Source organism: Macaca thibetana, chromosome 1 (assembly GCF_024542745.1).
Source record: "Macaca thibetana thibetana isolate TM-01 chromosome 1, ASM2454274v1, whole genome shotgun sequence".
In the NCBI taxonomy this organism is placed as follows: domain Eukaryota; kingdom Metazoa; phylum Chordata; class Mammalia; order Primates; family Cercopithecidae; genus Macaca; species Macaca thibetana.
Genome location: NC_065578.1, coordinates 62590413 through 62606339, shown reverse-complemented (window position 1 = coordinate 62606339; position 15927 = coordinate 62590413). Strand labels below are relative to the sequence as shown.

Below are 15927 nucleotides of genomic sequence, written 5' to 3'. Positions count from 1 at the left end.
AGCAAATGCTTTCTACAGCACCTCCTAAATACAATATCCATCCACTTCTCTCCATTCCCCTCTGCTAAGGGTGGCAGAGGAGTGGTCTAAGCCACCCTCCATCTTTGTAGTAGTGCAATAATCTCCTAACTGGTAACACTCCCGCCTCTTGATAGTTCATTCTCCAAACAGCTACCATATCAGATCATGTAATTTTCCTGTTTAAAATCCTCCAATAGCTTCCTATTATACTTAGAAAAAAAGTCCCAATGCCTACAAAATCTGGTTCCTGCCTTCCTCTTCCAACTCATCTCTTGTATCTCCCTCACTCATTTTACAGCAGCCACTTCATTCCTCTCCTTTTGCCAAATGTGTTCCTGCCTTAAGGAAGAATAAGATTCTGTGAAGTCAGGGCCCAGATCTTCTTGTGATTGGCTCCTTCTGGTTGGTCATTCACTTCTTGGCTCAAATGTCACTTCTCTAGAAAGGTTTCCTTTGCTCAATCTAAGTATCCCCTAACCCCATTCCGTCAGCTCTCTTTTCACATAACACTATTTCCTTTTTTTTTTTTTTTTTTTTTTTTTTGAGATGGAGTTTCACTCTTGTTGCCCAGGCTGGAGTGCAGTGGCACCAATCTCACTCATTGCAACCTCCGCCTCCCACGTTCAAGCGATTCTCCTGCCTTAGCCTCCCAGTAGCTGGGATTATAGGTGTGCGCCACCATGCCTGGCTAATTTTGTATTTTTAGTAGAGACAAGGTTTCTCCATGTTGGTCAGGCTGGTCTTGAACTCCCAACCTCAGGTGATCCAAAGTGCTGGGATTACAGGTGTGAGCCACCACACCCAGCCAACACTACCTTCTTCATAGCACTCGTTACTCCCATATGCTTTCTTGTTAATGGATTTATTTTGTTTATTGTCCATCTCCTGCCACTAGCATGGAAGGCCCCAAGTAAAAGAGGAGGGATGTCATCTGTCATTTCTTTACATGCCAGTACCTAGAGGAGGACCTGACATATGAGAGGGCACTCAATACCTGAAAAATTAAATATAAATCCTTTTGCTGCTATACATATACCAGTATTCATGCTATCAGTTACCTCAATTATAGATTTATATTGAGATATAATTCAGGCAAACATGATTGAAAGGAAAATACTTTAAAAATAATTATAATGGAAAATGTTCTTAAAACTCTCAGAAGTATACAATAAGAATTCAAGGCATGATTAACAAAAACAAAATCACAAAAATCTTACATTTAAAAAGTTTTAACACTGTGGCTTCTTTTAAAACATAGCAAACTGAAAAAAATTAGAAAATTTAAAAAAAGAAAATGTTTTTTCTGGCTTATAATCCTAAAAGTAATAATCTCTAACACTGCTAAAGTTACTCAAACTCTGAAATTCTATTCCATTATCTTTGAAATATACATTTATTTAGCATTCTATTTCCTAGAAAAACAACAATCTATCACAAGCTTGAAAGCTATTTCAGGTTAAGCCTACTGAAGACATCAGAGCATCACACCATATCTATTCTGTTCTAACTACCCAACAGAATATTAACAACAGATGACTTGGTATGCTCAGAGTCCATTCACAGAATCAAACAACACAAATCATCCATAAAAAGATAATTAAAAAGAAAAGACGAACATAAAACTATCCTTTTTGCATTGTGGTAATGAGATGCACTTTTGAAGTATTTCACTGTTATGTTCTTTTCTGGCTTGTTTCTATCCAATGTACTTAAGTGGCAGTCCCAGACTTGGAACCCTAATCTCTAAATGTTGCCTCATGTAAGTCCACTAGGACTTACTGTTTTCATAAACTAAATGTTCTTGATAGTTTAAAAGGTATTTTTAAAATGTCATTTTATAGACCATAGCACACAGGAACAAAATTTTAAATGCCACAGAAACACAACCAAGAAGACTTTGTAAAGATACTCAGAAAAATCCTAAACTATAGAAAATGCACCTAGTCGGCCGGGCGCGGTGGCTCAAGCCTGTAATCCCAGCACTTTGGGAGGCCGAGACGGGCGGATCACGAGGTCAGGAGATCGAGACCATCCTGGCTAACATGGTGAAACCCCGTCTCTACTAAAAAATACAAAAAACTAGCCGGGCGAGGTGGCGGGTGCCTGTAGTCCCAGCTACTCGGGAGGCTGAGGCAGGAGAATGGCGTAAACCCGGGAGGTGGGGCTTGCGGTGAGCTGAGATCCGGCCACTGTACTCCAGCCTGGGCGACACAGCGAGACTCCGTCTCAAAAAAAAAAAAAAAAAAAAAAAAGAAAATGCACCTAGTCCATCTTCAAACTGACACAAGTCATCTTCCTAAAACAGAGATCTGCCCCCTCCCCTTCTCAAAAATATTTTTTAGTTTCTCTTGCACATAAATCAAACTCCAAACCTTTTCAACCAAGATATTCAAGGTCTTCAATAATTTGGTCAGTTTTTACCCTTATCTTTCACCTACTCTCAACACATATACATAAAACTCACACAACTTATACTGTTTAATAGCTATTCCCAGAATATCCTGTGTCCTTTCCCACTTTTAGACCTTCAACTTCTTTCTCCTGTTTTGAACTTCTCTTCTGCTATATAACCTGCTGTTCGAAGCTTGCCCCACTTTCAAATTTGGGCTCAAATCCCTCTTGCCCTAACCAGCATTCTAAAATCCGCCCCCAAGATAACATCTCCCTTTCCCACACCATCTTAGGACTTCATTTGTACCTGATAGAACTTAATACCATCTGTTTTATAGCATAACTATTTAAGCTACTTAAGTTCATTGCCACTGTTTTCTACTTTGTAGTCCCTCATTAACTAATACAAAACAAATTAAGTAGTTGAATTTAACTGAAAGACTATTGATTGCTTAGCTTAGTGTCCCACACAGAAGCTAAGTATGGGAAACATCCAATAAATGTCTGCCAAATAAATGAATGTCTTGTTTACCAGCCCCATAAACCCTGTTCAGAGTAAGAAATTAATTTTTAAAAGATCAGTTGTGGCAAGAATTAAGTATCTAAAGTAATGAAAAACTTACCAGTGTCAATCTGAATCCTTTGGAAGAGGGCTGAAGTGTTAATTTTATGCATGCAGGAAGCAGGCTCAAAAATGTAAAACAAAAGCTAAAACAATTAATAAAAATCAAGTATTTGTCTTCTTTGTAGAGGTATAAATCTAGCTTAAATAAGGAAATATTTTTTAAATATAAGGATCATATTATTTATCAACTTAAGTTGATTTCAAACTATACTTTTATTTATTAAATTTAAAGATGAAATAACATTTATATAAAATCTACACATTGATAAATATATATACTTTAAAAATAAATGATTACATAATATAGACCAAACATGATAAACCTAAATATTGCTTCTGTTATTTTAGTATTTAATATCATGCATAGAAAATATACAAAGATACATAGTTGAAGGTCAATTATCAAACACTCAAAATAAGAAAATATAATGAAGTATAAGAGACAATGCTATATCTGTAACACAAACATTCATAAACTTTACTCACAAAAGAGTCTCTCTAGCCATCATTTCACAAAAGTTGATTATCTGATTTTCAAGCCCATGGTAAATCATAAAGAAAAAGGTGGAAAGGGAGCAGGAAGCTACTAGAGCTTCTCCTAATGATGGCTAATGGGTGGGAGGAAAAAGAACTAGAAAAAGCAGACAGACTCAACAAGCAAAGTGGCCCGGAACCATTTAGTACTATGGGAAATAGCCCCTGAAAGCCCTGAAAACAAGTATATAACCGAGTACAACAACTGATTTTCCCACTTGTAGGTTTTGACTTGTCAACTTGGCTAGGCTGTACTAATGTCGCAGAATTCCGTTCCTGTATGCCTTTGTTAGGGTGGGCTACAAGGGAAATTCTCATAAGATTTGGAAGACAGAGAAGCCACACCCATCTCATCTCCCAGTTATTTGAACACTAATCTGCTGTGAAAGAATTTTGCAGATGTAAAACCCCTACTCAGTTGATTTTAATCAAAAGGGAGCCTGTCCTGAGGCACCTAACTTAATTAGATCAAAGCCCTTTAAAAGTCGGCTGAGGCCTTCCCTAACAGCATCCAGGTCTTAATTGCTCTTCCTTCCCCCTAGATATTCCCTCCTGACTGGCTGCCTTGTGACTAGCCCCTACTACTGTACAAGCCAATTCCTTGTCATAAATTCACACACACACACAATGCAGTGATCTCCTATTCCTACTTCTTTGACTGATCCTGACTGATATACACTGAATATCATGACTCTTAAAAATAATATTAATCATATTTAATGTACTCTCTGTTCAAGGAGAGAACAAGGTAACAATTCAGAAAAACTTGCACATAAAAATAATTCAAGTTGAAGAGTTTTATTGTACAGAGCAATAGATCTAAGTTACGTGGAAAATCCGCTAAAGAAAAACACCTCGGCTGGGCGCGGTGGCTCACGCCTGTAATCCCAGCACTTTGGGAGGCCGAGGTGGGTGGATCACTTGAGGTCAGGAGTTCAAGACCAGCCTGGCCAAAATGATGAAACCTCATCTCTACTAAAATACAAAAATTAGCTGGCCATGGTGGCCAGCGCCTGTAATCCCAGCTACTCCAGAGGCTGAGGCAGGAGAATCACTTGAACCCAGGAGGCAGAGGTTGCAGTGGGCCGAGATCAAGCCACTGCACTCTAAACTGGGTGACAGAGCCAGACTCCATCTCAAAAGAATAAAAAAAAGAGAAACACAAAAATACCTCATTCCCTAATGATGCCAAATAAATCAAATAATACCATAATGCTTTTAAAGAGTAACTTATAAAATACTACATACAAACTTTGTTTCTCTTACCTCATTATTAATTGGATGTGACGTGGCAAAATATCCCTAATCTTCAGAAAGACATTGAAACTGCACCAAATATTGGCTACTTTATCCTTAAAAGAGATGTGTTAGCTTTACATTCTGGTGTAATTGAAAGAAATATTAAAACCTATGAAGTACAGCCCATAATCTCTAATAAATTTTTTGAGACGTGAAACTTTTAGTCACAATATAATTAAATAGATTAAATCCTCCAGGAACATATACGCACACACTCTCTCAAGCATTTTTCATTTTTGTGCAGGGCAGTTGATCAAAAGCATTGGCCCACCATAATCCAGACATTCCCAAATACTTAATAGTTTTCAAAGAGCAATGCACTATCCCTGAATACTAAGTCATTCATCTTTGGAAATTTTTCTAAGAAATGTTTTTTCTGTAATTTATAGAATACATATTACATTTGACCCATTTTTATCACACAACTGAATTTACTTAGAGTAACCTGCTAGCTACTAGCAATGACAAGAGCTAATTGCTAATAAATCAAAAAGTCTAAAGACATTAGCAGTTGTGCTAGGATCACTTTCAAAATTAAGTTTGTAACTACACCTCTCATGCTGGTGAAATCATTCTCTACACAGCTGCTTGACTTACAGCTGTGCGGACTTAACATCAAAAAAGTAACTATCACTGACAACTATACCATCCCACTTTCCTCTGCTGGATCAAAGAAAATGCTCTTCAGATTTTGAAGGCAAGAAGTGAATGGAAGAGACTGGCAACACCATCAAACATGTCTGATACTCATTTTTATAATTATCATGATAAATGCCATTTCTGAAACGGAAGGTAAGGCAAATAATTAGGCAGCTTACATACAGGGTTAAACTTTTCCTTACGTAAGTGTTAGAGGTTATATAAAGAACAGGTTAGGAAAACAATTTTCAAAGTTCAAATCACTGTTCTGCTACATGCTAGTTACAGGAATCTTTGACCTCAGTTTTCTAATCTGTACAGTGGGGACAATAGCTACCACAAAGCTACTGTAAAGATCAAATAAAATTACATGGAAATGTCTGGCACCTGCTAAATGGTGGTTATAACAATAATGATTATTATCATCACTACCATCATCCTGTTGACATACAGTCACACATTTCTGTTCCTTCACAACACCAAACTCCCATCTTAGTCACTTTCAAAATGCTGGTTCCTTCTTCCTATAAGTCCATTGAAAGATATTCTATAGAAATTTATATATTCAAAACTTATGAAGATACGCTTTCAAAATTTTTTTTAAAAGAAATGTTAGCAAATTATCTATAAATATGTTGTTTCTGTCTAACTTTATTAAAAGGCCTTTTTGTTTCAGAAAAATAGTTTGTTTAATTTAATTACCAAATCTAAATGATCAAATTATTCACATAATAAAAGTTTAACAAGAGTGATTAAACTAGCATTAAATGAAATGAAATGAAAGAGTCTCATTAAAAATTACTGTGGATGAACGTTATATATCTCATAAGAAATTATGAGATCTTCCTGAAGCAAACATGATTATTAGTTTTACAAATAATTTCCTAAGACTGAAAACAGAATATAAACCAAAAAATTACACAGCTGTTAAAATTGTAGCTGAAACTTCTCATTCTGTCTTTTATTACAAACCCTATTTCATTACAAAAACATATAATTGAATTATGGATCTGATGATGGCATAAATATTACCTGTTGATGTAATGTACTAAAAAATGCCAGCTGAGCTAGGGGTAATATAAGGGATTAAATAACTGGCAAGGTGCACACACCCTGTTGTCCCAGCTACTTAGGAGGCAAAGGCAGGAGAATCACTTGAGCCCAGGAGTTCAAGCTGTAGTGCACCATGGTTGCCCCTGTGAATAGCCACTGTGCTCCAGCCTGGGCAACAGCAAGATCCTGTCTCAATCAACCAATTAATCAATCAAGCAATAACTGGCAAGGAACGATTACAGGAGGAAAGCAGTTGAAGTTCCTGTTCCTTGTGTCTTCTACATGAAACCCCTAAAGGTCACAGGTAAGGTATAGTAACAGAAAGGAGAGGAAAGTTTTTAAACATGCCTCAAATAATCCACGATCAACCGGGAAGAGTCTTCTTAGAACCTGCAGGGTTTGTTCCCTTTCTGTAAAGAATGGCAGCCAGCAGAGAACGAAGGAAGCCACAACAGTACAAGCTAGCTTAACTAGCAACACAAACCTAAAACAAAAACAAAGGTAGGCAGTAAGATAGGGAAAGGTTAGTAATTCTGCAAAATCAACCTGAGTCTCACTGAACATAATACATGCAAACATATAGTAATGCCAAATCTATGTTACCAATATAGGCTTAAGATGGGAGTCTGCTCAAATCAGAGGTAAAAAAAAAATTCACAACAGCTAAGATGTGCACTTCAACAAAAGGACTGTTACCACCATCCTAATTAACATTTACGTTAGATATCATTTGTATAGGAATAAGGGAATGCACTCATGAAGAAAAATATCAAATGGGGATGTATTTCTAATAAGTATATAACGTAGTAAGCTCTAAAGTGATAAAATCCTACAGCAAAGTTCTAACTAGCCAATACACACTACCAGTAAATATGCATGAATTGAAATATTTCTCTAGTTAGGAAAATTTAAAATAAAACACAGAACATGACTTAATCTCTCTCTTCCCACATACCCTATAGCCAAAGTATTTATAAGAAATCACCAAAAGGCAAAGTGAAAGATCACCTTACTCCAAGTAAGTATGCCAAAAACATTATCTGAAGTAAAGTTTTGGATTCTGGTGTTTAAAGGTCACTCACCCCTTTCCTTTGAGGCCTTTCTTAAAACACTTGCCAAGTAAAAAGCAAAAAAATGGCAAGGAGTGATAAAGTTCCATCTGTTTATAATTTATAGCTAAGCAAAATGCCAGTGACCCTAGCAGGTCCCAGTCACAAGATACTCCAAGAACACCCCACAAAGCAAAGCCAAGACTCACAGAATTATATATGTTCCTGTGTCAAGGAAATTACCTTAATAATCTTTTTAAAAGATAGAGCTTTTAAAAAACAAATCACATAAGAGATATGCTCTATGAAATGCAAGCTCATAGCATATCTCTTATGTGATTTTAAAATAACATATACAATGAAAGCTATTTCCCAATAGAAATTCAAAGTACTGAAGTGATAAACAAACATGAAATTATGTATAATAGCATCAAATACATTAAATCTACTGCTAAACAGCAACTGATTTGTTTTGGTTTAAAAGAGCTCTAAAGATTTAAAACATAGTTTTGTTTCTGTTAGATTACTCCACAATATTATTATAACATACCAAAATCTAGAGAATAAAACAATGCTCCAACAGCAAGTTAACAAAAAACTTTACTGAGATCACTACACTTCCTCTATTATATGTATTAATAGTATAAAGTAATATATGTACTTAATTAGCAACTAACAACATTGTTAATTAAAACAATATCACAATTAGATTTTCAGTTCAAAATGGTGAGCTAGGCACTAATGTTTACCTCCTCTCCTTCCCAAGAGACTCTTAAAGTAATAAGAAAAGGAATTTAAAAGTATAAATTCGATCAGGAGCGGTGGCTCACGCCTGTAAACCCAACACTTTGGAAGGCCAAGGCAGGAAGATTGCTTGAGCCAGGAGTTTGAGACCAGCCTGAGCAACATGGCAAAACCCCATCTCTACCAAAAAAAATTTTTTAATTATCTTAGTGTGGTGGTGCAAGCCTGGAGTCCTAGTTATTCGAGAAGCTGAGGCAGGAGGATGGCTTGAGCCCAGGAAGTTGAGGCTGCAATGAGCTATGATCATGCCACTGCACTCCAGCTTGGGCAAGAGAGCAAGAAAACAAAAGCAAACAAACAAAAAGTATAAATTCACAGCCATAAAGAGAACGGGAGGATCTGTTATAATAGATAAAGATTTCAACATATTTCTGGAAGACAGAAGTGATAACAAATAAAATAGAATGAAGGAAGCCACAGCTTAGAGTATACACAGAGGAAACTCAGGGTAGCAAGAAGTCAATCCACCCTGCAAGACCCTAGAGAACTTTGGAAACACCAAGTAGGTTACAGTGTTTGAGTAGTATATGCAGAAGAAAACAAGAGATGAACTGAAAATCCCTAGAGGTAGAAGTCAAATCTTACCCCACTCCCACACAAAGATTATCTGGCAGCCAAACATTTACCCCGAGGCAACAAAAGAGGGTGTATTTTTCTGAAAAAATAAACTAAACTATCCAGGGCAGCCAGTGTAGAGGTTAGCACTATAATGCAAACCCCTCCACATTCTGACATGTAAGCATCTCAGCGTGTGGTGGCCAGCTTGCTGCCCACTGATCCTATAGTGGACCAACGATACATAGAAGTCATATGCAGGTGTTCTTGCCTTATTCTTAAATAAAAATAGATACACTAGGATCAAATAAACATTTATAGAAAACCTATCACAGAAAAAGAATCGAAAGGGAAACTAAATGACCCTGAAAGAATTAAAATCACTCAGGGAACAGTAAAGAACTTTACCAAAAAAAAAAAAAGTAGCAAATTCTAATTAGAAATTAAAAACACACCTAACAAAACAAATGAAATTCGATGGAAGTGTTGGGGATAAATTCAAGATAATCCAACCCATAAAACAAAAGATAAAGAGATGCAAAAGATCTAACATCTGACTAATACACTCAAGAAAGAAAAAAGTGAGAAAATCATCAAAAAAATAATGTAACAGAATTTAGCAGAACAGAAGAACATCATATACAGTTTGGATATCCAAAACAATTGTGAAAAACACCTGTGTCTAAACAAATCACTGTAAAATTTCAGAACCACACAAATAAATTATAAAAATGATAATAATAGCAACAAATGTCTATATAATGCTTAGTATCTCCCAAGAACTGTCTTAAGTGTTTTACAAATATTAATTCATTTAATTCTCAAACTAAGCTTACAAAGTTAGGGTTTCTATTATCCACATTTTGCAAATGAGAAAAGTACATAATGATTTAAAAATGTGTCCTTACAGCTGGGTGCAGTGGCTCATGCCTGTAATCCCAGCACTTTGGGAGGCCAAGGTGGATGGATCACTTGAGGTCAGGAGTTTGAGACCAGCATGGCCAACATAGTGAAACCCCATCTCTACTAAAAATACAAAAATTAACTTGGCATGGTGGCACATGCCTATAATCCCAGCTACTTGGGAGGCTGAGGCAGGAGTATCTCTTGAATCCAGGAGGCGGAGGTTGCAGTGAGCCAAAATCACGCCATTGCATTCCAGCATGGGGGACAAGAGCAAAACTCCATCTCAAAAGAAAAAAATGTATCTTTACAAGGTAACATATGCCTGAAAGCTTTCAGACTTTAATTCAAATCACAGAGGACATACTACTACAAATTTTCCAGAATGGCTAAAACAAAAACCATTGACAGTTGATCAAGACGTAGAGCATCCGGAACTCTTACACCATTGTTATGAGAGTCTTAATTGCTACATACTGCTTAAAAACAATTTGGGATTATCTAAAAATGGATATGTGCACACCTTGTAACTCAACAATTCCACTCATAAGAGGAATGTTTATATGTGTACAAGGAGATATTTATAAGATGTTCATGGCAGCATTATTCATCATAGCCCAAACCGGGAAACAACCCAAATTACTCTCTCAGTGATAGAAATCACATGTATTCATGCAATGGAATATCATAAAGCAATCGAAGTGAATACTGAATTCACTTTCATAGATTTTTAACAAACTGCAGCTACACACGACTACATGAATGCATCTCATAAACAAAATGTTTAGCCCAAAACATCAAACACAAAACAATACTTACTGTGTTGTCTCTTTTATATAAAATTCAAAAAAGGGGAAAACTATAGTGTTAGTAGTTAGTTCAGGGGTACTATTTGGAAAGGAGGAGGGAGAAGGATGGGGAGGTGGACAAGGGTAGTTTTTGGATACTAGTAATGTTCTATTTCTTGACATGAGTGGTAATTTGCCAACTCACTGAGCTGCACATTTATATTTTGCATAGTTTTCTGTATGAGTGTCATAGTTCAAAGTAAATATAGTTTTAAAACTCTGGTAAATCACTTTTTTTCCTTTTCTATCACTGTTCTTGATATTATCAGAGTATTTGACAGCCATGATCCCGTAAGCAATGCCAAAATTTTTAAAAAACTAAATTAGTCAAGTGGACAGAATATAAAATATATGATTAAAACAACTACAGACTTGAATATCTTTTATTTGTAAGTCCTTTGACAGATATACCTATTAGTTTTATTATAACTAAAACAAGACTGGCATCAAAAGGAAAAGCTATTAATTAAATAATCATGTTGCTGTGTAATGTCGTCTTTTTTTTCCTTTAAGAGAGATGGAGACAGGTAATAATATTCGATACCTTATAAGACAAATTGGATAGATATATACAGATTTTTATCAATTTATTCTCTAAGCTTTGTTTGTTTGAATGTTCCTTACTTTAGTCATCAAAAAATACACATACAAAAGCCATATTTTGATTATTCAGTTTTAGTTTCCTGAAGCTTCTGGCTACTACTATCTGATAGAAAAAAATATTTTAAAACTCATAAAACTGTGAGATCATTCTCCTTTTTTCATGTCAGACAGCATTTGCAAAGGATAGAAGACATGTTACACTTTAGAATTACAAGAGTATAACCATACTTGGCACTCTTTTGCCACCTCCCCAGAAAGAGCTAATCATTTACCAACATTCTGTTCCCAAGCAAAACAATATGAAAAAGCAATTCTACTTTTAATAAATCCATACTTTACTCTTCAAATAAAAGCTTAGTGAAGAGATTCTTTTATATTATTGTGAAATAGTTCATATAAGCACGCTATCAAATAAGACATTACTAGATGACAGCATTGCACACATTGAGTCTAGATTTCATAATATGCAACTGACTTCATTTCTACATTAGTAAAGGATACTGAAAATGTCCATAGTCTATAAGAATAAGGCCTGGATACAGCAAGATGCATAACGCATTAGCAATCTGTAAAGAAAAATATTGTGAGATAAGAAAGTAATCTGTTACACATTCAAGCAGAGTAAAAGCGTGGTTTTTATCTAACACATTAGCAAATGTTCCCCTTTTCCAGAGGTGTTATACTTTCTTTTTATAAAATATTCAATTTTTATAAAACAACTCTTTAGACAATGAAGTTTTCATGGAGGTGACATGGGACACTTCCATAAAAAGGAAAAAAAAAAAATCACTAAAAGGTTTTGTCAGAGGAAGTACTTCCAGATATACAAGTTGGAGAAGTCAATCTAACGTTAACCTATCTAAAATGACCAAAAATAATATTTGATAACTATGAATTGAGAATATACAACAACTTTTCAAAATGCCTTTCAGTTTGGTCAATCTCACAAGCCAGCTCAAAATTCAGCTTTACCAGTTAAGTAACAAATTCGGCATGGCATGCAGTCCAGTACTATGTAACTTCTAAAATTCAGTATATCTTAGTAGTACACTAAAATAATTACTGTAAGATAAGTTGATGTTTTTGAAGTGAAAATTGATAGAAGATACAATATTCCTAATTACTCTCTTTCCGAAAGCATGGCTTCCCTAAGGTCTATACTTAATAGTTAGACTAATAAAGGATACATTTCAGAGATGAACTGTCAGGCTGCTTTAAAACCTACCTTTTTCTTAGTTGAGATGTCTTTTAAACAACAACAGTACAAAACCACTGCAGGTATGTAAATCAGCAGATCAGCAATTAAAACTGAAAACACAAGGAAATAACTTTAAACATGAGTCCATCAGGATTTACAGCTACCCATTAACTGCCTCCCTTCCTCCAATGTTGATTGAGAATTCATTAACACAAGGTTCTTGCCCCACTATGGACAAGTCCTTTACACAGTCAGCCCTTTTCAGTTCTTTCACCTGTGAATAATTTCAACCGCTGTATTGCCAAGGAGTCTCTTAATTTTCTCTAACAAATTCACGTATTTAATCAATCAGATGTATCCAACATTCTCTCTTTGTTCTGACTTGGACTTAAAAATAAAAAATATTCAAAGCAAGGAAATATTTTTTTCGTCTATATACTCTAAATTTTCTAGCATAAAGAATAACTGAAATGTAGTGATGTGTAAGAAAATCTTTTTAAAATGTTAGTCTTTATTGAAAAAATATAAACTTTTGCTAATTAATGCATATAAAGAGCTTGAGAAACCCAGGTGAGGAGAAAACTGAAAAAAATACTAAAAAAAAGAAAAGAAAAGCAAGTCATAATTTTCAACATGCAGTCCTTTAAAACAAAGAAAAATGCATACATAAATACTTCAGATGTATAACATAGCTGTCTAAAGAGCTTATTTTTTTCTTATACCTCACTAAGTATAGTGTTGAGAAAAAGGTAAGTGACAGTAAACTGTCTGCAATCTATCAATATGTTCAGCTCCAAATGCCACATTAAAGACGACACTGGCAAACTGGAACATACCCAAAGGACTGGTCAGACAGAGACCTCAAAACCATAATCACATTCAACAAACTGCTCATCTAAGGAATAGCTGAAGTATATAGGAATCTTTAACTTAGAGAAGAGGTGACTCCAAATTCCTGTAGGATGTTAGGGATATAAGGGATTAGACTTGTTCTCTGTAACCCTGGAAAACAGAATCTGTAATGACTGGTGCAAGTTCAATTTAGGAAGGTCATTTTTAATGATTGGAGCTCTATGAAAACAGAATAGAATGTCTGTAAAGGTTGTGAGTTCCCTGCAAGCACAGATGTTGGTTCAGAAGCCAAATTATCACATGGTGAATATGTGGTTCAGAAAGGATTAAAGCATTGGAGGGGGAAGGGCAGTGGTGTGGGAGAGGGAAAGAGGCAAAACAGGTTATCTCTTGGGCCTAACATTCCAAGACCGGATGAACTGTAAAGAGAACAAACTCTGACTACATTTATACTAATTAAGGAAAAGGACTGAGATAGCACTAAAGCATAAGTCATGTAAAGCTTTTAAAGAAATCTAAGCTTATTACTTTCAGACTCCTGCAACAGCACACACAGATGCTCAATAAACATTTGTTGAGTGGATTATTGAATTTAGAAACTGCACAACTACGCAGATAACAACTGCAAGGTTTGCTTTAAGAAAAAATGAAAGAGATTTAGAATTAGGATATTAAAGCACACCCTAAAAAACTAAAGATTCAATTTATAGCTATCTGACCTCAAGTAAAGCTATTTGCTTCACTTAACTGTGCCTCCCTCAGTTTCCTCAGCTTAAAATAAGAATAATAGTATTGATCTCACTTGGGTGTTCAAAGAATTAAGTCAGATAAAAAATGTAAAGCACCCTCCTTTCTACTCTTTCATGTTTTAACTTACATATACATTTGGTCTTGGATCATGTATACAAATATATGTGTATGTGTAATTGCACAATTTTAAAGTCAGTAAGAACAATAATAGTACCTTTACTAGTTTGTCCAAAAATTTTAAAAAATCAAATTTTACATCCAATACCTATTGCACTTTTACCTGTTGTACGCATGAAGAGCTTATGTGCCTGACTCTCATATCCACGTGATGTATGGAGAGCAATCCAGTCTGGATTTATAAACTTTGCCCTGCAAATCAAAGCATATATACAGATACTTCATTCCTCATAACATTTAGCAATAAGGATATTTAAAGATGTATGAATTTATTAATATTTTGAGAATTGGCCATTTCTCTTATAAAGCAACAGAGTCGATGCTTAAGTATTACTCTATTTAATCATGTGAAACTGACTTAAGCTACAAAAAAAGCATCTGCATTGCTTATCTTCCAACAAAACTATATAAGGTGTAACTATAAGCCCTATCTTCACAATTCTTCCAGTGTAAAAACAATCTCGCAGGTCACATTTCATGTACTAAACACATACTTTGTAAAAAGCAATATGCTAGTGTTTATCAGAGGATCACGTTTATAATATTTTAGTTATAACAATTGGCTACAATAAACAGTTATAATAATCATAAATCATTACATAAAACTAAACGCAATTCTTAAAGATAAATGTAATTTTAAACCATATCACAATTACCCTGAATACTGTAATGATGTTTGAGAGTTTATTTTCAATCCATGAAGCTTATTTTTGCAAATATGAAATACACTCATAACGACACTGCATAACGACATTTCAATCAGCAATGGACCATATGTAGGACAATGATCCCATAGGATTATATTACCATTTTTTACTCTAGCTATGTGTTGATATGTTTAAATATACAAATACCATTGTGTTACAACTGCCTACAGTATTCAGTACAGTGACATGCTATACAGGTTTGTAGCCTAGGAACAACAGGCTATGCTATAGAGCCTAGATACAGTAGGCGATACCATTTTGCCTCCTAAAGTACCCTCTATGATGTTTGCACAATGATGAAATCACCTAACCATACATTTCTCAGAATGTATTCCCATCGTGAAGTGACACACGGCTGTAAAGTTGAAATTAAACAAGGAAGATGAGTTCACAAGATATTTGAAGAGGTTCCTCAAATTTTTGCTGACACACTTCAAATCTAAGACGGAATACCACTACAGAGTAGAACTGGGTCTCTACAAAAACAGAAGTTCTTTATCTTTTATAACTATTTAATTTCTTTAAAAGGACAAGGAATTCCCATTTTGATCTTAAATCACAAATGAAACACTACAGTTATTCTAGTTTCTTTTTTTTTTTTTTTTTTTTTTTTTTTTTTTTGAGACAGAGTCTCGCTCTGCCGCCCAGGCTGGAGTGCAGTGGCGTGATCTTGGCTCACTGCAAGCTCCGCCTCCCGGGTTCACGCCAAGCCTCCCGAGTAGCTGGGACTACAGGCGCCCGCCACCTCGCCCGGCTAGTTTTTTTGTATTTTTTAGTAGAGACGGGGTTTCACTGTGTCAGCCAGGATGGTCTCGATCTCCTGACCTCGTGATCCGCCCGTCTCGGCCTCCCAAAGTGCTGGGATTACAGGCTTGAGCCACCGCGCCCGGCAGTTATTCTAGTTTCTAACTTGACAGAT

At 35.5% G+C, this 15927-nt stretch overlaps 1 protein-coding gene and 1 long non-coding RNA gene across 2 annotated transcripts in view; one reads left to right on the top strand and one right to left on the bottom strand.

Annotated features, from left to right (window-relative positions):
* Nucleotides 1-15927, bottom strand: part of ALG6 (ALG6 alpha-1,3-glucosyltransferase) — a 65636-nt gene that overhangs the window by 17996 nt on the left and 31713 nt on the right. The window contains exons 5-11 of the mRNA XM_050755897.1: nucleotides 14405-14493; nucleotides 12550-12632; nucleotides 11826-11890; nucleotides 7645-7836; nucleotides 6911-7046; nucleotides 4838-4923; nucleotides 3036-3120 (exon numbers count right to left, since the gene is read on the bottom strand). Coding sequence (XP_050611854.1) covers nucleotides 3036-3120; nucleotides 4838-4923; nucleotides 6911-7046; nucleotides 7645-7836; nucleotides 11826-11890; nucleotides 12550-12632; nucleotides 14405-14493 — 736 coding nt within the window. The remainder of the gene's footprint in view (nucleotides 1-3035; nucleotides 3121-4837; nucleotides 4924-6910; nucleotides 7047-7644; nucleotides 7837-11825; nucleotides 11891-12549; nucleotides 12633-14404; nucleotides 14494-15927) is intronic.
* The window catches only part of LOC126934963 (uncharacterized), a 159699-nt gene that overhangs the window by 119497 nt on the left and 24275 nt on the right, over nucleotides 1-15927 (top strand). The gene's annotated exons all lie outside the window — the stretch shown is intronic.